The sequence below is a fragment of the Sorex fumeus genome, unplaced genomic scaffold, assembly GCF_029834395.1.
Source record: "Sorex fumeus unplaced genomic scaffold, SorFum_2.1 ptg000265l, whole genome shotgun sequence".
In the NCBI taxonomy this organism is placed as follows: Eukaryota; Metazoa; Chordata; class Mammalia; order Eulipotyphla; family Soricidae; genus Sorex; species Sorex fumeus.
The window spans coordinates 24,916,272-24,940,208 of record NW_026606322.1 but is presented as its reverse complement, the minus strand read 5'-3'; the positions used below and the strand labels follow the sequence as shown (position 1 = coordinate 24,940,208).

The window sequence follows — 23,937 nt, the reverse complement described above, 5'->3', positions numbered from 1 at the left end:
TTTTCACAGTTTATCTATTGGCCATAAACACAGGGATGATGCTGAACAATGTTTGAACAAAGTGTTACTCATGAAGTTCAAAATTCAAGTAATTCGACACTGATTTTCTATAGCACCAACTGAAAAATTAGGAGCGAGCATGAAGGAGAAAAAGTGAGTGAGGAAGAGAGAAAGAGAGAGAGAGAAGAAGAAGAAAAGTACCTACCATAGAGGCAGGCTGGGGCTGAAACTGGGATGACAGGAGGGAAACTGAGGTCACTGTTGGTAAGGAATGTACACCGGTGGAGGGATGGATGTTGAAACAGGGTCTGACTGAAACCCGTCATGAGTAGCCATGAGTAGCATTGTAGCTGTATATCTCAAGGTGACTCAGTTAAAAAAGGAGGTGGTGGGGGGGCAGAGGTTCGGGGGAAGGAGAGGGAAAGAGTGAGGATATGTGTGTGAGGGGACTATTGGGGCTGGAGATTGAACCCAGACAAATTCTTTACCACTTCAATGATCTCTCTGGTGCCCCAAATAGAAGAGATTTGTGTTTATTGCCCTATTCTGGTAACAATTGTGTAAGCCAAACTTGCAATTTGATTTGACATCCATCTGAATAGGTTAATATCCAAAATTTCAATGACAAAACAATAAACTTGTGCACTAAAACCTCTTGCAAAACTGGAAGCAACCTGGTTGTTCGTTTTCTATGTTGCAGATACACTCTGCAAGGTAGTCAAATGCAGGAGAAGAGTTAAAGGAGTCACGGAGATGATTGGCTGACTCCGTTTTAAAATGACAAATGCCATAGTCCATTGGGCAGAACTAGAAGCATGGTTGCCATTCAGCTGGAAGGGCAGGTGGGAGGTAAATGGAGGACAGATATTTGATGAACTCTAATGGATTTCTTTTCTTACATTGGATGGTGGATACTTTGAAATCATTTCCTAAAAATTGTAGGCAAATTCAAATGATCTGAAGTTTAAACTTAAAGGCAAATCTTTTTCTTTCTTTCAGATATAATTTACTGTGGAGTATATACGGTCTTTTAAAGAAATATTTTTGAGCTCCCTGTATAGTACAAGGGTTAAGGTTTTTACCTTGCATGTAGCCAACACTGGTTTGTTCCTTGCTACCACATGGTTTGCTGTGCACCTCTGGGAGCAATCCCCAAGCGCAAACAGAAGTGGTTTCAAAGCCTGTGTACCGCCTAGCACACCTCCACACTCATTTCCAGTATGGCCTTTGGGGAGATCATACTGTGGTTAAGACATACACTCTTGCACATGGCTGCATACGTCAAGCCTGGTTCTGTCCCTGGCACCTGAGCACCTCTAGGAGTTACCTCTGAACACAGAACTAGGAACAGCCTCTGGGCACCACTGAGTGTGGCCTTGAGATTCAAATAAAGTAAAATAAAATTTAAAAAAAGCTCTGAGATTTTTCCTTAATAATGGTGAGGTTTGGTAAGCCATTTAATTTCTATAAACCTGGATCCCAATTTAAAAATGAGATAATAAGTCTTCATTCAGGGATATGTTGTAAAAACTAGATGTAGTAAGTAAAACACTTGATACCTGGCCTAGTACAAAAGCAAGTGTGAATGTAAATGAATGCTTTTCTCTCTTTAGTCTTTTTGATTTTGTAATGAAATCTTCTACTCTTGAAAGTACTATCAGATTCTCAGAATTGGTAGACCATCCATCAGAAGGTAGCATTCTCTATGGGAAAAGTAATATTTGGGCTAAGTTCTGAAAATGAAATTTCTCTATTTTCTGTATGTTCTTATTTTAGCAGACATGGGGAGTTTCAGAGGCCATGCCCTTCCTGGGACCTTCTTCTTTGTCATGGGTATTTGGTGGAGTACAAAGAACATTCTGAAGTATATTTGCAAAAGGCAGAAACGGACTTCCTACTTTCATTCCAAAGCATTATTCCATCGAATAGAATTTGTGGAAGGCATAACAATAGTCGTCATGGCTGTCACTGGTGAGTGGAACTTTTCTGGGACTTGCTTCCTCCTTTTGCACGGAGAAGGTATAATATCAAATCAAGAAATTTCTAAGAGGAATTCTCTTTATTTAATTGACATACAGTCTTGTATTAGTTTTTGGTGTACACTACCAGAAGTGATTCCTGAGTGAAGGCCAGGAATAAGCCCTGAACATCATTGGATATGGACCCTCTATATCAACCCCTTCCCCCCCCCCAAAAAAAAAAACTGAAAAAAAAGAAAGCATTGTAGATCTCCTGTGCAAAGGGCTCTGGTCTGAGGAAGATCTTGCCTCATCATTTGTGTAGTTCCAAAATGGGAGAGGGAGGTCAGGTCTGATGATGTCTAAAGCCTTTATATTGATGATGAAGATTCTATACAAGTGTTTTGTGTTCTTAGAGTTCCATCTAAACCTTTCTGTTATAAAAGACAAGACTTCGCAATTTCTCTTTGAATTTTTTTTTCATTCTTTGCTCATGGCAATAAATCTTGCTGTGGCCATCAAATTGCAAAATCCAAGGAGGAGAAGTTACTAGTCAAATTCTGTGGATTAACAAATAAAGCATCATTTTAAAGAAAGCTTAGTTGTGTAACTGACTAGACCAGTAGCCTTTTAATGCCTATAGAGCACTAAGGTGAAAAGAAAAAACTATTATTTATAAGAGGGAATTAATCACCCTCTGGACTGGAGTTCACAAACTTCAACCTTAGTTCATTCAGAATTCATCTAGTGTTTACATTAAAATAGGAACTAAGATCATGAATGGGACCGTTTATGTAAGTGAAACTAAAGCCATCATTCTGAAGATCTGAAGAAGCTTTGATGGTTGTTTCTGACTAAAAGTGTTTATCCAAACCAGTGTTTGAAACTCTTTAACAAGTCTGAAGCACCAGTGCATAACTATTCAGACCAAAGTCCAAAGCATCAGTGCATGGTTATTAAGATCTCTCTGGTTTTTCCAGAGAGAAGAATCAGTGTTATCAAGATGCTAGACTGAACTGAGAGTAAGCTAATCTTCCTACATATTTCACTTTCCTAGTACAGTCATGAAGAGGGTTCTAAAAACTGCTATTTTTCTCTACAGGCATGCTTGGAGAACAGTTCACACCCGAAGGGCCCCACCTGTCTCTATATAACTATAAAGAGGGACATTGGGTTGAACTCCTAGGCTGGCATCATTCCACCATGTATTTCTTCTTTGGACTGCTGGGTGTGGCCAAAATTTTATGCTTTACTTTTTCTTCACTTCCAAGTTCGTTACCCAAGTTAATGTTGTCAAACGGCTTATTTGTGGAGGGTAAGTATGACTGAGTATTTTCCCTGCTGTTATATATTTCTAATAATATTCCCTTAGTCTTGGATGCAAACCTGTTTAATAGCTCCTCTATTTGATTCATGGTGACTTGGATGGATGCTAGAACCATCGATCGTGGCTATCTCTCAGTTATATGGAGATTCTTGGCATGTCAGTGTTTAACAAGTGGAACAGCACAGAACAGTAAAGCATGAATATCTTTTTGTAATTTACTTTTGTTTTCAGGCCACTCCTGGCTTAGTGATGGGGGTCTGTCCTGGTAGTGCTCAGGGAAGCATGTGATACCAGGGATTGAACCCCAGTCTCTTAAGTGCAAGCAGGTGCTGCAGGCACTGAACTGTCTGCTTAGCTGAAACATGAATATTTTTAAATGAGGTGACTGCTCAGAGATGAGTAGCTTCCACCATTTACTAATTAGCCTTCTTCATATTAAAATAATAGAATCAGACTACTACATGGCAGAGTCCAAAAAATTCAGTCACAGAAACATAAGAAGTTTAGTTTATTTTTGAGAGGTTGAGGAAAGAAAAACATTTTTTAGTTGATATCCCTATTTCTATAAGTGGAAACACTGAGGGAAAGTGTTTAATATTCGCTTTCATTTATTGCAGATGTATGAATTAGACTGATTATTTTTAAAAGCCCCATATTATCAAGAGCAGTTAATTCCTAACTGATCACCTTGCTTCCTATATTTGAAGATAAGAACCCCGTTTTGTTGTTGGGGTAGGACTTGAGCTAGAAGCTTAATGTAATTTTGAGTAAACCATCAAATTTTACCATGGGGGGGGGTGAAGAGAAATGAATAAACCATGCCTTAAAATTGTGAGAAATAAAAAAAAATAGAGCACCTTTTTGCTAATCTTCTTTGAAGGTTAGAGCTAAATGAAGCTGTGTGTCAACAAATAACGGTGGCATGATTTTTGTTTCACAGGCTAGTATTTTGAATATTTGTGTGTGTATGTTTGTGTTTGTGTGTGTTTTGAGAGGAACAGCCTGTGTGCTCAGGGCCTACTCCTGACTCTGTGCTCAGAGATGAGTCCTGGTGGGGCTCAGGGAATTATATGCAGTGCCAGGGATTGAACCCCTGTCAGTCACATGCAAGGCAAGCACCCTACCCGCTGCACTAGCTCTCCATTCCTGAATGAACATTTTCTTTTGCATCTAAATGAAAAGGATAAAGATAACATTGGACTCTGTTCATGAATTAAAAAAAATGTAGCAAGTTAGTACTTCTTGGGATTTTCCATGGCAAGCCTGTCAAACCTATCAAAGTCCACTCTTAAGATTTATCTATGTGTGTTTGCTCTGATAGACTAATTTCCTTAAGGCAGGTTTGGTCTCATTCATCTCTGTATTCTCCCTAACTATTCCTCTTCTTGTCATGTTCATATTCATCCTTCTGTGCAAAGATCTTTTGAACTTAGTTGAAAGTGACAAAATGTGTCAGCGACAGAATAAAGGTTAGGGAAAGGAAAAGAGGTGTCGGATTTTGAAGACTCCATTCTAAAGAGCTAGTGGAAAACAGCAAGCTTTGTCCAAACCATTTGGAAAAATATGTGCATATAAAATTTTGTGTTTATCTGGAGGTCAGAGGGAAGGGCAGAATGGGAGGGTAGGGAAGAGAGACAGAGATATTTGGTACTAGTACAGCAGTAGGGCGTTCGCCTTACAAGCGGCCAACATGGCCGACCCGGGTTCGATTCCTCCGCCCCTCTCGGAGAGTCCGGCAAGCTACCGAGAGTATTCGATATGCCAGACACAGTAACAACAAAGTCTCCAATGGAGACGTTACTGGGCCCGCTCGAGCAAATCGACGATCAACGGGAGGGCCTTTACCTTTACCTTACCTTAGTGTTGGTTTTATTTAAAAAAAATTTTTTTAACTTGGTGTTAGGGAGAGAGTTTAGCAGCCACGGGTTCATGCTTTGCATCCACAGGATCCAAGTTAGAACCTTGACACTGCATGGAGCTGACTCTGGTGGTTCCCAGTGCCACAGGCCCAAGCAGCTGTGCATCTGTGGGCCCTAGCATTTGAACCATTGGACAAAGTTGACTATCACTGGGAATGGCCCCTCAGGCCCTTTAAACACTACCTGGAAGGTTTCCCCTCACCCAAAGAAAATAATAGGAGACAGACTAGAATTACCCAGATATGGTGGTGGAGGGAAGTGCGGTAGACATGGTGCAATAATGTTCTATGCTTAAAACATGAATGTTAATACTATTGTAAATCATGTCACCATGATTAAAAAATGAGAATTACTAAAGACAATGTATATCCTTCCTTCCCCATCAGCTTTTATCTTCTACAACCATACTCATGGCCGGGAAATGCTGGACATCTTTGTGCATCAGCTTCTGGTCTTGATCATCTTTTTGACTGCCTTGATTACCTTTCTGGAGTTCTTCTCACGGTCCCATACTCTAATTCTGGAGCTTCTGTGGTCAAGCTTTATTATTCTTCAAGGGAGCTGGTTCTGGCAGGTGAGTTGGGACCTCCAGTTAAGGAACTTGTGTCTCCACTTATAACCTTCTCCCTTGGGTAGTGCACTTTGTTCTTGTATCAAAATACTGCTTCCTGTGTGCTGTGTGTAATAAAAATATGGGCCTTTTGAAATTGATGTTTCTTTGGCGGGCAAAGAACTCTTTGGGAGTGTTGACAGAGCAGCTAGGAGGAAGCTGGTATCACCTCTTCATCATACATCTAAATATCAGTTACGTAGGAACGCAGAATTTGTGCTTTCAATAGGAAACTCATAATGCTAAAGTGGTTTATAGTTCCATAGGAAAATAAACCAAAAAATATCTGGAAGCGGGCTGAAGCGATAGTGCAGAAGGTAGGGTGTTTGCCTTGCACATTGTTAATCTGGGTTCAATTCCCAGCATCCCATATGGTCCCCTGAGCACCGCCAGGAGTAATTCCTGCATGCAGAGCCAGGAGTAACTCCTGAGCATTGCCGGGTGTGACCAAAAAGAAAATTTTATATATATATATATATATATATATATATATATATATGGCAAGAAAGAGGAAATTGTATTTTGAGAAACACCTCTAGGCTGGCCACTGCATCAGACTTTTATGTATATATTGTTTCATTTTGTTCTTGCTGTGATTTAATTAGGCTTCATCATCCCCAATTTATTGCTAAGGGAGACTCCGACTAAGTTACTTTCTCAGGGATGCAGAATAATGAAACTGGGATGTAAATGTGGTTCTGCTAACTCTGAAGCAAAAGCTGTTTCCATTTCATTCTGTGTTCTCCTTCCCCTTGGTGTGCAAACATATACTCTAGTCTGAGAACTATTTTGGGGGGGCAGGGGACACATGCTTTCTGATGCTCAGGGGTTACTCCTGGCACTGCACTCAAGAATTACTCCTGGTGCTGCTTTGGGGGGTGGGGACCATATGGGATGCCCTACCCACTATCCTAGGTCCCAGAGAACATTTTTTTCCCTTTTTAGGCCACAACCGGTGATGCACAGGGGTTCTTCCTGGCTTATGTACTCAGGAATTACTCCTGGCAGTGCTTGGGGGGCCATATGGGATGCTGGGAATTGAACCTGGGTCGGTTATGTGTAAGACAAACGCCTTACCTCCTGTGCTATCTCTCCAGCCCCATGAGAACAAACACTTTTTATGGAGACTGATAAACTATAATCTAATATATAGATGTAGATATAAAAGAAGTCTGTGATAAAAAGGAAGTCTGTGTAGCTTAGTCAGGCAAGACTTCTTAGAAGAAATTTTCAATCGTCAGAGAGCAGGAATTTGGCAGCCTTTCAGGATTTGCCTTTCTTGGGGGAAATGATCTATGGTAGATGGTAGATGAGGATGAGACAAAAAGATTCTAATCTAGGCAGGAAAGTTTTAAGTATCTTAATTACTAGATAAATAACTGCCAGGGATGTAACATATAATATTGATGACAATATTGCTGTATGATATAAAGGGGAATTGTGAAGAACTTTAAACTCCAAGTGCTCTCATCACAAGGAAAATGTTTTTCCTTTTTTTAAATTGTATCTATATGAGAGGACATTGGCCATACCTATCTTCATTGTCATTTTTCAGTATACATAAATCAAACCATCATGCTGTTCAGCTTAAACAGTGATCTATAAAATTATTTCTCAATAATAATAAAAATTACATAAAAAGTCAAATGTCAACTAAAAAATTTTGGAGTCATAGAAAATGAAAATAATTTTTTTTCTTTTCTGAATGTCTAAGACAATGCAGGCCCTGTTGGGATGATTTTTTTTAAAGACCTCATATAGATGGGGCTGGAAAGATGTCTCAAAGTGCTGAGAGCATGTTTTGTGAGTGAGTTTGATATTCAGCACTGCATGGTCCTTGGTACTCCCTAAACTGGCTCTCTGAGCACTGTGCTGGAAGCAACTTGGAAGCACCCCAGGTGTTTCCTACCCCAAGTAAAACAAACCAAACAAGGAATATGGAATACTTCAGTTTGTGGAGGAGCCAAAAGGCTGTTGAGCAGAGGTTAGTTAAGGGGAAGGGATTCAATGTTATTTTGAAGACAAAAAAGTAGAGAGAGATTATGGGGAATCATGTCTGCCATGGAGACAGGGGGGTGGGTGGTAAAGAGGGGGTATACTGGGGATATTGGTGGTGGGGAATGTGCACTGGTGGAGGGATGGGTATTTGATCATTGTGTGATTGTAACCCAAACATGAAAGCTTGTAACTATCTCACGGTGATTCAGTAAAATTTACAAAAAAATAAATCTGGAAAAAAATGATAAATATTCCTTTAGGTGATAGAGTTGATGGTTGGTCAGTTTAAGCAGCTAATATACAGAAATTTTTCTGTTTAATTAACATCTGTTGGGGACCCAAATAAGATACATTAAATATATGTATAATTTATCTGTGTCCTCTGTAGCACTGTAGAACTGTCCTCCCGTTGTTCATCAATTTGCTCAAGCGGGCCCAGTAATGTCTCCATTGTGAGACTTATTGTTACTGTGTTTGGCATATAGAATACGTCATGGGTAGCTTGCCAGGCTTTGCCGTGCGGGCGAGATACTCTCGATAGCTTGCCTGGCTCTCCAAGAGGGGCGGAGAAATCAAACCTGGGCCGACCAGGTTGGCTGCGCGCAAGGCAAACGCCTTACCCCACTGTGCTATTGCTCCAGTAGTATCTGTTTACTCAGTATTTCTTAATTGGGATATGTTTTATATATATATATGTATATATGTGTATATATATACATACACACATATCAGCTGTTTTAAAATTAAAACAAATTTAAAAACATTTAAAATATTACTTCTGGTCAAGGTAACAGTGAATTACTGCCTTAATATAGTATCTGTTTCAGATATAGAACAGTGATATGAAATATAAAAGGATAGTTATAAATTTAAAAAAAAGAAAAAATAAAATAATTAAGCAACACACACACACACACACACACACACACACACACACACAAAACAGGGCAAGACACTCTGAGGACCAAACCAGAATAGAACTACCCAGCGGTGAAGGAGCTGGAGCAGAACTTCTGTCTCCGGGTCGAGAATAATCAGTTGGGGCTGGTTGCTGGCTCCAGTGGAACTAAACAGGAAGAATAGGGCTCCTCTCAAGTGGGGATTAAGCTAGGTTCTTGGTGTCTTGTGTTTATTCTGCAGCCTCGTTGCTTTTAATGAGATTGATTTTCCACTTTGTGGTGGAGATTTATTATAGTTCTGAATTTGTCCATTTCTCCTTATGTTCAAATTTTACCTTATTATGAGTATAGGTTGTGTATTTGACCAAATGCTCTATGTTATTAGATTGTATTCTACTTTTTTTTCTAGGTTTTTAAATTAAATGTTGAACTCAACAGTTTGTTTCCAATATTTCTTGTTTTTAAAATAAATATACTTTAGGGCTATAGATTACCTTTTATACATTATTATAACGGCAATCCCCCCACCCCCAATTGGTATGTGCTAGTTCTTATTCCTTGGTGATATTTTTTCCTTAGGGGCAGTCTTGAATGTTGCATTTTTCATGTGATTTCCTTTTAAGTATTAAGTTTCAAAAATTCTGTTTTCAAAAATATTCTTTGTTTTGTTTTTGCTTTGGAACCATATCCTGTAGCACTGATATGGCTCTGTGCTCAGGGGTCACTCTTGGCATTGCTAGGGGGTGGGGGGAGATCGTATCAGTGCTGAGGATTGAGCCTGGCTCAGCCATGTGCAAGGCATGCACTCTAACATCTGTACTACCTCTCTGACTCTCAAACATATTCTTTTAATTATTTATTTTTTCAAAACAACTTTATTAAGTCATTAGTTGCAGACATTCAATATTCCAGCATCAATCCCACCACCAGTGCACCTTCCCACCACCATTATTTCCAATTTTCCCAACCAAACCTTGGGCCTTTCCCCATAGCAGGCCCTTAATAACTTATTTTATATTGCTTTTTATAAATAATTTGCTAAAAGGATGTTTCCCTATTTAGTGAAGATAGCTGTATTTCACCACAGAACCCTTGTATAAGAGATTACTAAGACATGGTTGCAGGGTAAGCCTTCTGTGTCTACATTTTGTTGATCGAGATTGGTTGCCTTCTCGTTTACATCCCATTCAATCTGGTATGCTGCTGTTTATCATTGTTCCAGAGTTTGGAATGTGATGTGGCCAAATCATAGCCCCGGCACTCCAGGGTGTCCAAAATTTCTAATGTGGTAATACAGCTGGAGTTCAGTTCTTAACTGACTGGTGGCTCTAGGGCTCTGCTTGGGCAGACTCCAGGGTTTACCCATCCACCTTCTGGGTTGACCCGGGGATGACTCAGCCTTGTGCAGGATCCAGAAGAATTTCTGATACTTGTAGATGTCTTCTCAGATTTATTTTGGAGTCTCAGGATCATAGTCATGGCGCCAAAGGTGGTTGGTGGGCGTGACCACAGAGCTTCCAACATACAGTGGCCCATCCTTGTCCCCTTGGAAGTGAGAGATTTCAGTCACAAAACCCACATACCTGAGTTTCTCAACAAATTAATATCTGGATGAAGATCATCTGAGCAATAGGGTCCAGCTAGGAGGAGCATGGTGGCGATTATGGAGTGTGGAGGTTTTCCGCAGCCTGAGCTCTGTCCAATTATTTATTTCTCATTTAATTGCCATATAGTGAGAATGTGTTTTTTCTGAAACATTGACACTTCTGGAACATAGCTCAATGTCAGTGGTATAAAATGTTCTATGTAGTTGAAAATAGGATTCTACATATAAGAGTGAGTTTTATTGAGAGCCAAATGTTCAAAAAGGAGTTGGAAATTGGCAAAAACTAACAAAACTAATTCCTAGACTCTGACAACTATGTTGGGTCCCTGAAGGAAATGGGGCTGCATAGGAGGAATGTACAGAGGATCATTTTGAGGGTGGGTGGAGTGAATCATAGAGACCTAGAACTGTTAAATTTTGGCCCTCAAAGTTTATATTTTAAGTTCATGGAAATTATATAAGGGATTATAAAAGAATCTAGAAAGAATAAATGGTAAAGCCCAAAAGAAGTTGAAGAAAGGAGTGATAAGGACCACACTTAATTAAATGAATTGTTTCATTACTAATAGAAGATCAAAATTTGAGGGGGAAAGTTGTATGACATATAGATGTGTACAACTGAGAATAGGTTGACTCAATTTGTTCCTTTTGAGAGAAAAATCATGTTTAGTATTTCCCTAAGAGCTTTTCCCTTCCTTTCCTCCTATCCTTCCCTTCCCTCCCCTATGCAAACATGCACTGGCTGGAAATGAAGTTTTGCTTAAAATACTTCTTCTCTTCCTCAGAATCCTTTAAAACAAAAATGTCTAAAGACTTGGGATTTACTATGCATCCATATTTTATTACTTTATATAGGGTATGGATGCTTATGGGCAAAATTCTGTCTTAAGCTAATAATATTCATTGTGTTTGCTTTTTATCAGGTTTTTTTCTCCATATATAGTTCTTCATATATAGTTAATACACTAAAAAGATACAGATTATAAAAAGTCTACATATAGACTTGGAACAATAAAGATATAGTTTTGAAAGAGGCAAACTTTCAGACTGGCTACTTGTTTATAACTCACAAATTATTGGGTAAAAGTAAAGTAAAGTAAAGGCCCTCCCGTTGATCGTCGATTTGCTCGAGTGGGGGATCACCATGAGATACAGTTTCAAAGCTTTCATGATTGAGTTTCAGTCATACAGTGTTCCAATACCCATCCCTACACCAGTGTGTGTTGCCCACCTCAATATTCCCTGTTTCCTTCCTACGATCACCTCTCCCTCCCACACATCCTTGCTTGCCTAGGGCTACCCTTATGGTGCTTGGATGAGGGGTCAGGGTGTTAGAGATCAAACTTAGGACCTCACATGTGCTTGACCCTTGCTCTACCACTGAGTCATCTCTCTTGTTCTCCATTCTAGTGATGTTTTGGTTCTTTTTCTTTTTTTGACTCTTTGGGTCGCACCTGCAAATGCTCAGGGGTTACTCCTGGCTCTGCACTCAGGAACCACTCCTGGCAGCGCTTGGGGGATCAAATGGGATGCCTTGCTCCAGTGCCTAAACTCTTAACATTTGTGCCCCGTGTAGTATTATCTTCAGGTATGAAGTAGTTGTTGTTGATGGTTACTTTTTCCAGGGCTGCTAAGTAGTTGGGTATAGTTCGTGTCACCTGAGGTAGAGGCATTGCTCTGAGAATCGGCCTCCTTATCCTGATCTTCCAGAGGCTATTTACAGTCTTTTGTAACTTCCTGGAAGGTTGAAACACTGCCCTCTATTATAGTTCAAGCATCTGTTACCTTTGCCTGCATTACTACTTTGGTGTCTCAAACTGTGTGAAGAACCACAGTGGGATTTTGTTTCTTTTTGTCCTATGTAGCTTGATATGTTTTAGTTAAAATACAAACCTCCCTGCTTGTAGTTATAACATGAAATTTCCTTGAGATTTTTCAAGATTTCTAAACATTTACTGTCAGTTTCCAGTCTTGCTGTACAAAGTAAATAGTTTAGTGACGATCATTGGCCTAAAGACTGCTTATTGTTCACAGCTTCTACTAGAGTAGACAGTTTTTCTACAAAGCCACATGTAACAAAGCAAGGAGGTATGCTTTAAAAACATAAAATCTCATAATTTCCCTGTAACTATTCAGTGGTTTCCTGTTGCATTTAAAATAATATTAAAGTAAGTTCTTGTTGGTGTATAGCACAGTTATATATGGCAATGGTAGTTCTTCATCTTCTGTTTTTTCTGATGCAGCTTATATGAAACAATTGTTCAGTTAACTGAATATCACTCTGTAATTTTAAAAAATGGGGAAAATGCAGTTTTGTGAATATTCTGAATGCTTCTGAGTAAGTGAAATTTTTATGAAATTAAAAAACAACACTTATTTTACCATGACCTAAAAGACAACAGATAATTTGGTTGGGCTTATCTCTACCCCCTCTCATCTCCATTTTACCTACTCTTTCCCCATACTAATAAAATGTAGTAATATGAATTAAAAAGTAAGGTCAAGTACACAATTATTTGGGAAATGAGAAATACAGTTTTTAAAACAATTTTTAATTTAATTTTTATAAAGTTATTTCACTATCACTGTCACTGTCCTCCCATTGTTCATCAGTTTGATCGAGTGGGCACCAGTAATGTCACACAACAAATTGTGAGACTTGTTGTTACTGTTTTTGGCATATGGAATACATCACGGGGAGCTTGCCAGGCTTTGCCGTGTGGGTGAGATACTCTTGGTAGCTTGCCGGACTCTCCGAGACAGGTGGAGGAATTGAACCCTGGTCACATACAAGGCAGACACCCTACCCACTGTGCTATAGCTCCAGCCCATAAAGTTATTTATAATAGTTTATTACATTCAATACTACTACACCAATCAATCCCACCACCATTACACCTTCCCACCACCATTATTACCATTATACCTTCTCAACACCCCCAAAACCTGCCCCTAAATTATTTGTTTTTTATTCCTTTTTTACAAATAACAAGTTAAAAATGACCCACAAAAGTTTTCTTAGAGGAAAGTATTTGAAGATTGTTGTATCTTACCCTGGAGGAGAAACACATTTTTGTAGACTGGTAGAGAGAGGATCTAATGTGTTATTATGCCTACCTCCATATGGCATACCATTGCTATAGTGAGCCACAAGTGACCACGGAATCATGATTTCTAAGAAGCTTGCTTTAAAATATGGATTTGGCATTATAGAATAATTCCTGGGGTCACTATCATTTCAGGCTAAACTTTCATATTCTCCTTGACTTAAAAAAAACTTGTTGGATTTTGGGCCATTCCTTTGACCCATCTCTTTTTTTTAATTTAGGAGTATTGCTATTTATTCAGCCATTGATTAGGCTGATTGAATTAGCGATGAACTCCACCTTACTTTTTTTTCTTCCTTTTTTATAATTTTATTTATTGAATCACCATGAGAGCAGTTACAAAGCTTTCGGGTTTAAGTCTCGGTCATACAATGAAACACCCGTACCTTCACCAGTGCCCATTTTCCACCACCAAAAAACCCAGTATACCCCCCATCCCACACTGTTCTCCTACTTGTGGGGCAGATAATTTCCACATTACTCTCTCTTTACTTTGATTACATTCAATATTTTGACCCACCACACCCACCATTATTATTTGGGATTTTACTCCAACACTCAGATCTTCTGAAAAGGCAACAGTAGAAAATTTGTTTTCTATTTCTGGTTATGAATAACATATGATGTCGCGTGGCTGCAGTAGTGGCCATGCGATTTTGGAATTCCAAAACTTTAACAATTAAATCTGGAGGGATTTCTGCCAAAACCTGCTGGGTTCCGAGATTTGTTCCTGAGTCTTTTGGATCATGGCGATTAAGCATTTGATCAGGAGCCAGAAAGGCTGTTCGTGGGCGGCTACTCAAGATCTGGTCACAATTTGAAAAAGGAAAAAAAATCTATTAGGCCCATTCATTCCATGATTCATGCTTTATCTGAGTCTCTGTGTGGGAGGCTATTTCTAATGTTCTCTTTTATACTTTGTCATTCCCAAGTTCCCTCCCATCACTGTCAGAGCCAAGGTGGGAATAATCAGAATCTTGAGAAAGGAAGATGCTTCAGCTATTTTTCCTTCTCGTAGACATTTGCTATTTGCATCTCCCAGTTATACTGCTTGTCTCATGGATTTCTCCAGTGACTTAAGATACACAGGTACAAAGTTGTTCATGATTGGGTTTCAGTAATATGAATGTTTCAATACCTGTCCCTTCACCACTGCACATTTCACACCACCAATGTCCCCAGTTTCCTTCCCATCACCCTCCCTACCTGACTCATTGGCAAATAGTTCTTCCTTCCTTCCTTCCCTCCTTCCTTCCCTCCTTCCTTCCTTCCTTCCTTCCTTCCTTCCTTCCTTCCTTCCTTCCTTCCTTCCTTCCTTCCTTCCTTCCTTCCACCCTCCCTCCCTCCCTCCCTCCCTCCCTCCCTCCCTTCCTTCCTCTCTCCCTCCCTTCCTTTCTTCCCTCCCTCTCCCTCCCTCTCTTCCTCCCTCCTCCCCTCCCTCCTTCTCTACCTCCCTATATGGTTTACAATACTGTTACTGAAAGGTTATCATGTATATCCCTTTACTTCCTTTAGCACTCAGTTCTAGTCTGGAGTGATCATTTCCAACTATAATTGTCATAGTGATTCCTTCTCTGTCCAGTGATTTGTTTTTCAGGAAAACAAAAGTTCATTCTAAAATGGCAAAAAAGAAAAACCCAACCAACCACCAACAAAAGCAACCCACCCTTAATTAAGCAATAGTGTCTTGTGGTTTAATATACTAAACCAAATACTCCCTTAGGCTTAAAATGTAAATGTTAATTAGAGAATAAGATAGAAATCACAAGGAAGGTCAAACACTAATTTATAGGAAATGAGCACCTCTTTTTTTGCCCATGAAATTATTATTTACAGTTTAAATGTGATACTAAGAGGGGAACTAGGACAGGTTGGTGGATGCTGGCACTCTGGTGGTGGGTGTGGTATGCAACATCATATTCCTGGAACATTAATAGTAACATTGTTCTCAATCATTTTGCCAAAGCAAAAATTAGAAAATTTAAAAAACAGTTGCCTTGGTGTGGTGGCCCCAGTAAGGTGTGGGCGTGGCTGCTGCGGCTTCGGCAGTGTGGGGACTTGGCCAATCACCCTCCTGAAGGTGCCCCTGAGACTCCAGCTAGCAGAACAATGTGCCCATGGATTTTAGTGGCTTGGATGGCATCTCCTTGGAGATTTAGTTCCTGAATCTCAAGAGCAGAGCTGATGGGTGAGTCAACAGGATGGTAACTGAGGGAGGTGGGTGTGGCTGCAGAAGTTCACAGTGCTGAAATTCCAGGAGGAACACACCACATTAGATGGGAAGGTCACATAGACGTCAACTCAACTCAACAAACAAGCAGTAGCACAAAAGGCTAAAGTAGCAGCGAACAATTTAGTAAATCTTCAGAGAAGGACTCTGTGAGATATAAAAATTTTCACAAATTTTCTCTACTAAAATATTTTTGATAATTCTTTTAACCATTTAGCTGCAGCAAGCAATATCAAACAAATTATTGTGTGCCTGCTAAGGGATCAGGCTTGGGAAATGGTTGGGAAAATGGGAACAATGGTGGTGGGAAGATCACAGATCACTCAGGTGGTGGGATTGGTGTGGGAACAACCAAAGCCCATAACAACTGTATTAGAAACAACTTGGTAAACCATGGTGCTTAAAGAAAGTATTTATTTTTAAAACTGTGATATCAATAAAACTTAAAATAATCAGGTAAGCACGAAAAAATATTTTTTAGGTTTCTTCCCGGAATTTTGCCTTAAGAAACAAATTAATACAGTGCAGTGGTGAATTTTTATATTTAAAGAAGGATTTAATTAGTCGCAACATCTTTTAGTTTGCAGTTTTCCTAATGTGTTTGCTTGTAGTGCATCCTGAAATGACTGTTCAATATGTGATTATCTGTATAATCATGAGTTAACTCTGTTTATAGATTTTAATAGGGGTCTTTGGTCAAATCTTTAGTTTTAAATATAAAATTTTAAAGGTGTTAGCAGATTAGTTCTTTCCTGGGGCTATGAGAAAGCTATTTTTCCTTCCTATTGCCAGTAATTCTGTTTTCAAGGAGGCTTTCCCGCAGTGCCAATGATTACCCAAGCACCCCTGTGGATCTTGAAGGCAGCTAGGGCTGCACTCAGTGATGCTCTGGGGACCATGATGCTGAGATTGAACTGGAATTGGTAGCAAGTAACTCATAGTCTTAACCCTTGTACTATCTTTTCAGTTTTATTGCTGAACATTCTTAGCATTCTGTTACCTTCTAAAGATTTATATGAGAGTAGAGCATCAGTAGCAGATTCTCATGGTCCTGAAAAATCCTGAAAATTCTGGCACACTGAACTGGCACCCTTAATTGAATGTTGATGACATGACTTAAATTTTCTTTTTGTGATTTCCAAACATTATATATATACACATACACACACATACACACACACACACACACACATATATATATATATATATATATATATATATATATATATATAGTGTTTCTTTCTTCCATGGGATTCAGGGACATAAACTCTGGTTACTTTGTGTGCTCCTAGCTTTGTATAAATGTGGTACTGTAAAAATATTGATATGTCCAAGTAGCTGGAAAACTAGTTGCATGGCATTCTCCATCAGTTTCTGTCTACAGTAGATTCAGATCTTTAATTTGATGACTGGTGCCTCTGACCAATGGTATTCATGCCTCATCCCTTTAGAATGTAACCTAGTGTGGAAGGCTCAACTCTTAGAGGGTGAGGTTCTGAAACAATGATGCAAAAGTCTTTGCAGTTATTTGGGGATATATAGTTTTTCAATGAAAAAGCAAATAAAATTATTTTTTAAAATAGACAAAATTATTTTTTAAAATAGACATGCTATCATGCTGAGTGAAATAAGTCATAAGGAAAGGGACAGACACAGAATGATTGTACTCATCTGCAAATATTTTTTTAAAATGTGAGTAATAGCCAAAGACAATGGAAACAAGGGCGTAGGAGGATTGATCCATGGTAGGCAGCATGCCACCAAGAGGGAGGAGGGAGTGTAGTTAGAACAGGGAAGGGACCACTATGACAATGATAGTTAGAAATGGTCCCTCTGTACCCAAACTGAGTGCCGAAAGGAGATAGAGTGATAGGCATGATACCCTTTAAGTAACAGTATTGCAAACCACAGTGCCTAAAAGGAAAATGAGAGAGAGAGAGAGAGAGAGAGAGAGAGAGAGAGAGAGAGAGAGAGAGAGAGAAAGAGAGAGAGAGCATTGGCGGGGGGAACAGAAAAAAGGGGGTGGGAAACATGTACCAGTGACAAACATGTACAAATTAGAACTTTATACAATGTTCTAATACCCATTAGAACATTGTATAACTGAAGCCCAATAATGAACAACCTTGTAGCTATATATCTCATAGTGATTCAATAAAAATTTTAAAACAATTACAAAAATCTCCAGCTATGCTAGACAAAGTATGTCTGTGAGTTAAATATGGCACAAGGACAAAAGTCTTCAGTTCGTGTCTTAAGAATAAAATAGTGTTAAGCCTATGGGGGACTAATTTCTGTCTCCGTGGGAACTATTCCATCAGCTTCAGGATGACTCAAACAGATCTTGTTGTTTCACGCCACTGCTTTCATATTTCTCTGCGGAGAAAAGGGGTAATTAATTGATGGGTGGAAGTATCAGATAGAAAAAGGGACATGCAGATATTTCAGAGTCATACACTTGTGGTTTGAAACTTTTATTTTGTTATTGAACTGTTTTACATTATCAAGGGAATTACCAAAGTCTCTGAATTCCAGTTTTATCATCTGAGGAGAATAATATACTCCTCTTGGGATTATTGTTTGAACAGAAGAATATTGTGAAGTTTATGTGCATGAGTAAGAATAAGTACTTGGGGTTAAAGTATATATACACCTTGTAGTACAGATAGAAATTCTCTTCTCAAATAAAGGTCATTCTTTAAAAGGGGAACAAATAATAAAAGCTCAGATCTTTGTTTTCTCTGAATTATTCAGATTATTTATAATGCAACAGAAAGGAAGTTGAACCTCACTTTGTTACATAAAAGATTCTCCTTTCCTTCCCTGTCCCTGCTCCCTTGTAAGATTTCATTTATTAGTCATGTGGTGACAAAATTACCACAATTTAAAAAAAACCCACATGATTTTCTCATCTGGATCATGAAGATACTACTCAGTACAATAATGTAATAATAGTTTTCCCTGAAAGGAAAACTATAATGCTAACGTATAGTTAGCCAATAGGTAGTAGACATTGTGTAGTTATCCATCTAATTAATTATTTCAGTTGTATTCATTTAATCCTAGGAACTTATTTTCATCATCATTATATTTTTTTTATTTTGGGTAAAATTCATATAGCATAAAATTAATCATTCTAGAGTATACAATAAGATGAAATTTAATTATTTGCCTATAACTTGTCTCTGGGCACCTCATATATCTACTTAATGCTAAAAATTATTTTTCATCACCTCAAAAGGAAATCTTGGACCATTATGCAGTTCGTTCCCTTTCCCTCAACCCTGAGTCCTTTGTAGCCATTAATCTACTGCTGGTCTCTATGAATCTATTATTCTGAACATGTTCAAGTAAATAGTCACACAAAATGTAAAGTTTTGTGTCTGGTCTTCCTTCTGTTAGCGTGATATTTAGCATAATGTAGCATGTATTTGTATTTCGTGAGTTCTGGGGTTGGAATATATTCTATTGTCTAGATATGCCACACTTTTCTTATTCATCCTCAGTTGATGGACATTTCATGTTGTTTTCATTTTTGGCTGTTTTCAATATGCTGCAGTTCATATTTGTGTACAATATATTTGTTTGAATAGTGTTTTAAGGTTTTTTTTTGGTAAATACCTAAGAATGGACTTGCCAAGTTGTGTGCTGATTCTATATTTCTGAGCAATTACCAAATTATTTTCCATAGTGGCCTTACCAACTTATATGTCTACCAGCAATGTATAAAGATTCTAATTTCCTATATAGAATATATTTAATAATATATTTAATAATATTAATTATTATTTAATTAATATGCAACAATTATTTAATAATTATTACTTAATATTTAATATATTATTGACTTTAATAATAAATATTATTTAATAATTATTACTTAAATATTACTATTATAATCAGTCTCAAAGATGTGAAGTGTTATCTCATTGATTTGTATTCTCTAATAGCTAATCATATGTTGATGATCTCTTCACAAGCTTTCTGGCCATCTGAGTTCTGAGTTACCATGGTCTGAGTTACCATGTATCTCGGAATTAAATGTTTTGAAGTGTACCATCTTTGGGAATGTGTCTGGTTACTTTAATGTGTGACTTTTGTTCTGTATTTCAGATTGGTTTTGTCCTTTATCCTCCCAGTGGAGGTCCTTCCTGGGATCAAACAGACCATGACAACATTATGTTTCTCACCATATGCTTTTGTTGGCATTATGCATTATCAATTATCATTGTTGCGGTGAATTATGCCTTTGTCAGTTGGTAAGTTGGTGATTTTTATTCATGGGAGTTTTTAAATAGTATACTATCAATAAGACTCAATAGTGTTGGTCTTAAAAATAAAGAGGGGGAGAGTTCATTCCTTAGCATTTCACAAGATAGGGTAATGAAGCAGAGGTTTATTGGCAATCAGAGAAACACCTATAAAAAATAAATCCTATTTTAAATTTAGAAGAGCTCTACAGCATCTCTGCAAACCCCTGACCTATATGTCATACGCACTCCTGTATTTCCAGGTTTTTGCTATTTTCTTTTCTGATTGGTCTTCCCTACACTCACTGTGAGCTCCCTGTTACCCACATGCACATCCATTATAATATCACTTTATTTTATTTTGTTTTGGGGCCATATCCAGTAATCTGTGGGAGATAGTTTTGGCTCAGTTCTTGGGGGTTGATCCCTGTTGTGCTTAGGGGTCATTTGGATTAAATTTGTGCCTTTGCATGAAAGCGTGTACTCAGTCCATTGAGCTAACTCTTTGACCCTTTATATCATTTTTTAAACTGACATATAAGTATCCCATTAAGGTTTTTGAGTACCTGATTAATTGAGCATTCAGTTTAATTATTCTAAAAGTAATTTTAAATGAGTAATTATATGTTTTTATAAAGACCTTATACAAGTATTTGAGGAAGAATGCAATAGATTAATAAAAATACATATTTATAGCTCTGCTAATCTATCTGACATTGGTAAAATTAACCACATGCAGTCTCATATTTGTTTTCAAAATTAAAATAATAATTATCCCTAAATGAGGTCATATATTAAACTGCTTAGGTATCTAATAGAATTCAGTAAAAATTATTCTTTTCCTTGTTCTTCTCCTACTTCTATATCAAAATTCCTAAGGTGTATAGACCTATGGGGATAGACAGACAATACAGTATAGTAATAAGTGTAAATAGAACAAAACACTGCTGGAGCTCAGAAGAAGCATTTTCAAAATTGACAATTAAGATATAGCTTGAAGAATGAGTAGTTCCAGAAGGGAAGTAAGCAGAGTTCCTTTCAAAGATCATTTATAGAAAACCACAGTTGTCCTGTATGATCCTAACTTCTAGGCAGGCACCTCAAGTGTTATATTTTAGTTCTAATCTAAGTGTTCTGTGTCAGCTATGTGCTTATGGTGGCCATGAAATATGTGTGGTATTGGAACTGACATGTACCTAATGTCACATTACTTTTAATTCATTTCAGAGAGTCTCTGTGGGCATCACGGAGTACCAGTCTATCAATACTACCAGGCTGGATAGTACACATCAGTAGTTTCTCTAGATTCTTAAAACTCTAGAAAGATCTTATGGCATCTTAGTCTGCCAAAATTAGTTTTGTACTTTTATCTCCCAGGTCACTTCTCCTGTTCTGTGCGTCTTTGCACTTCAACCCTCAAGTACTTCTGGGATGGGTCTCCGAGTGGGGAAACCATTTTCTTGTCTAGATCTCAGATGCCTCTGCTAGGTTTTGGGTCAATCCAGTGTAATCTGTTTTAGCTTCCTTCTAGAAGTCCTTTCAGTGCTGGTGCAATGGATATCTTCTCATTGAGTGATTCCTCTATATCCTATTCTGTTCCTCCAAAGCATGTGCCTGAGCTTATTTTTAAGGTTGGCTCTGCCGTTGAATGAAACATGACTTTTTCCTCTGTTGTTCTAGGCTGACATCTGGGTCTCATCTCCTTTGGGGCTGGGCAGCCTCCAGGATCCATGCCAGCGTTCAAGGAGCCTCTCAACCTCATGTCAGCCCCCTTCCAGAGGCAAAGGAACACTATTGTCTTTTCCTGTTTCAAAAACCTTCAGACACCCAATAAGTCTCTTACTTACTCAGAGTTCTCTAGAAAACAAAAACTGCATTCCTTCTTTTTTCAAATTCATTCTCCTCAACTCCATGTCTTACTCGAAACTTTTAACCCATGTATTTCCCTTTACCTGGCATATCCACATTAAATCCTGCTCACCTGAAAAAATTTAAATGATTATTCTTCTCCCTACTCACATGTTATTTTAACAGCGTTTTAGACTCTAGCACATTTAAAAAATTGTAATCTATTTTGTGATGTTTGGGATGAGCTCATGTTTTATCTGATAACCAAGTGATATTGCCTTGAGGAAAAGATTCTTTTTTTAAAAAAATCAGTATTCGTTTTTGATTTTTTTTGTGGGGGGCTTCCCCAGCAATGCTTGGTGTTCAGGAAACCATTTTACCTGTGCCAGCTATACACACCAGCCCTTTGAACAGTATTCTTGCTTCTCTTTTAATTTTTTCTCAGCTTTTGGCACACAGTTAAGTTATTGAGTAAGTAGCTATTTATTTGTTTTTTAAACAGATATTGCAGGGATTTATTTTAATATTTTCTATTTGTTTGAAATCGTATTTTAGATGCTTATTTTGTTCTCATATTGCACTTGGAAGTAGGCCTTTTGGGATCATTTGGATGCGACTGTTGTGCAGAATTGTTTCAGAATCCCTTCTCTATGGGTAGAAAAATATTGCCTATTTTCAGGTTGGTTTTCTGAGTAGCTATTCATAGGAGCCATTTTTCCCTCTTCTTTCTGTTGTGATGATGAGTAGTTGCACATTCCTAGTTGTGGGCCTTGTACATCTTTAGTTGTACATGAAACACCTGATTGTGAACTAGTTTTTGCACATCCTGTTGTGGTGCTGGGGTTTCAACCAGCAGTACTGCCAAAAGTGGATTCAGTACACATAGGCAGTACCAGGGATGGACTCAAAGTCTCACATTTCCAAGGAAGTACTCCTTGCCACTGAACCATTCCTCATCCACATATGAACCTTTTTGAAGATAAAAATAGATGATCAAATTCTAAGCATATGGAAATTTGCTTTCTAGAAATTTGACTTCTGTATGTGTGGGCTCTGGAAGCACAAGAGACTCAATTCTGCTTCCTCTTTCCCATATTGATTAAAGAAAAAACATAGAAACAGATGCCAGACACACCTAATCTTAGTTCTCAGGACATAGTTTATTTCAGAAATGATATTATTTTCACTTTTTCATTATCATTCCATGTCTTAGTCTGTTCTCACTGACTAGTTCTGCAGATCCAAGACCAAAGACTATAGAGTACAGATAGATCTATACAGATACACTTATGGTATCTGAATATGTTTCTGATTGGTGGCTTATAGATACATCATATCCAACCCAAAGAGAAGGAATGGAAAGCAAGTGGAAGTCATTAGACTGTGCTTATATTAATTTATAATAAGAAGCCAAGTTTTTATTTATTTTTCTTTAGCATCATTAGGAAAGACTAATGAATTACTGAATTAATTCATTTTCTTTTCATACATTGAGATCTTGCATTACTGCAGTAAATATATGGACTTTAAAAAATGACATGATCACTGTCATGGACTTTACCTTATTTAAGAGTATTTCTGTATCATGAAAATGATGCTTTGAAGAGTTGTGGTTATCAGGAACAATGTCAAAGTCATTTAATATTGAAAGTAAATTATATATTTTTATGGGGATCATACACAGCAGTGCTCAGGGATTGTTCCTGGCTCTGCAATTAGGAATCACTCTTAGAGGGGCCCAGGGATGGGGGGACCATATGTAGCACTGGAGATCAAACCCAGGTCAGTTCCATACAGGGCAAATATCCTTTTTAGTGTACTATGTATCTGACCCCCACAAAGCAAATGACTGTGACTGTTTTTCCTTGGATCTTGGTGAGTCAATAGATGCTATGATACTTACATGGAGCATAGTGGAGAACTTAATGCTGAGCTGAAAGTGACTAAAGAATTGACCCTTATAGATAAGTGAGATGAACTCCTGGAATAATGTACTATAAGGCCTTTGACTTATAGGGTGTTGAGCCACTATTAAGTACCAGGCATTGTTTGAGACTGATTTGGATTGCACTGTCTGTAGCACTGTCCTCCCGTTGTTCATCAGTTTGCTCGAGCTGGCACCAATAACGTCTCCATTGTGAGACTTCTTGTTACTGTTTTTGGCATATCGAATACGCCATAGGGA

General features: G+C 38.1%; 1 protein-coding gene across 1 annotated transcript in view; it reads left to right on the top strand.

Annotated features, from left to right (window-relative positions):
* The window catches only part of TMEM45A (transmembrane protein 45A), a 123,001-nt gene that overhangs the window by 97,946 nt on the left and 1,118 nt on the right, over positions 1–23,937 (top strand). The window contains exons 2-5 of the mRNA XM_056109408.1: positions 1,777–1,971; positions 3,061–3,273; positions 5,591–5,778; positions 19,768–19,913. Coding sequence (XP_055965383.1) covers positions 1,782–1,971; positions 3,061–3,273; positions 5,591–5,778; positions 19,768–19,913 — 737 coding nt within the window. The 5' untranslated portion in view covers positions 1,777–1,781. The remainder of the gene's footprint in view (positions 1–1,776; positions 1,972–3,060; positions 3,274–5,590; positions 5,779–19,767; positions 19,914–23,937) is intronic.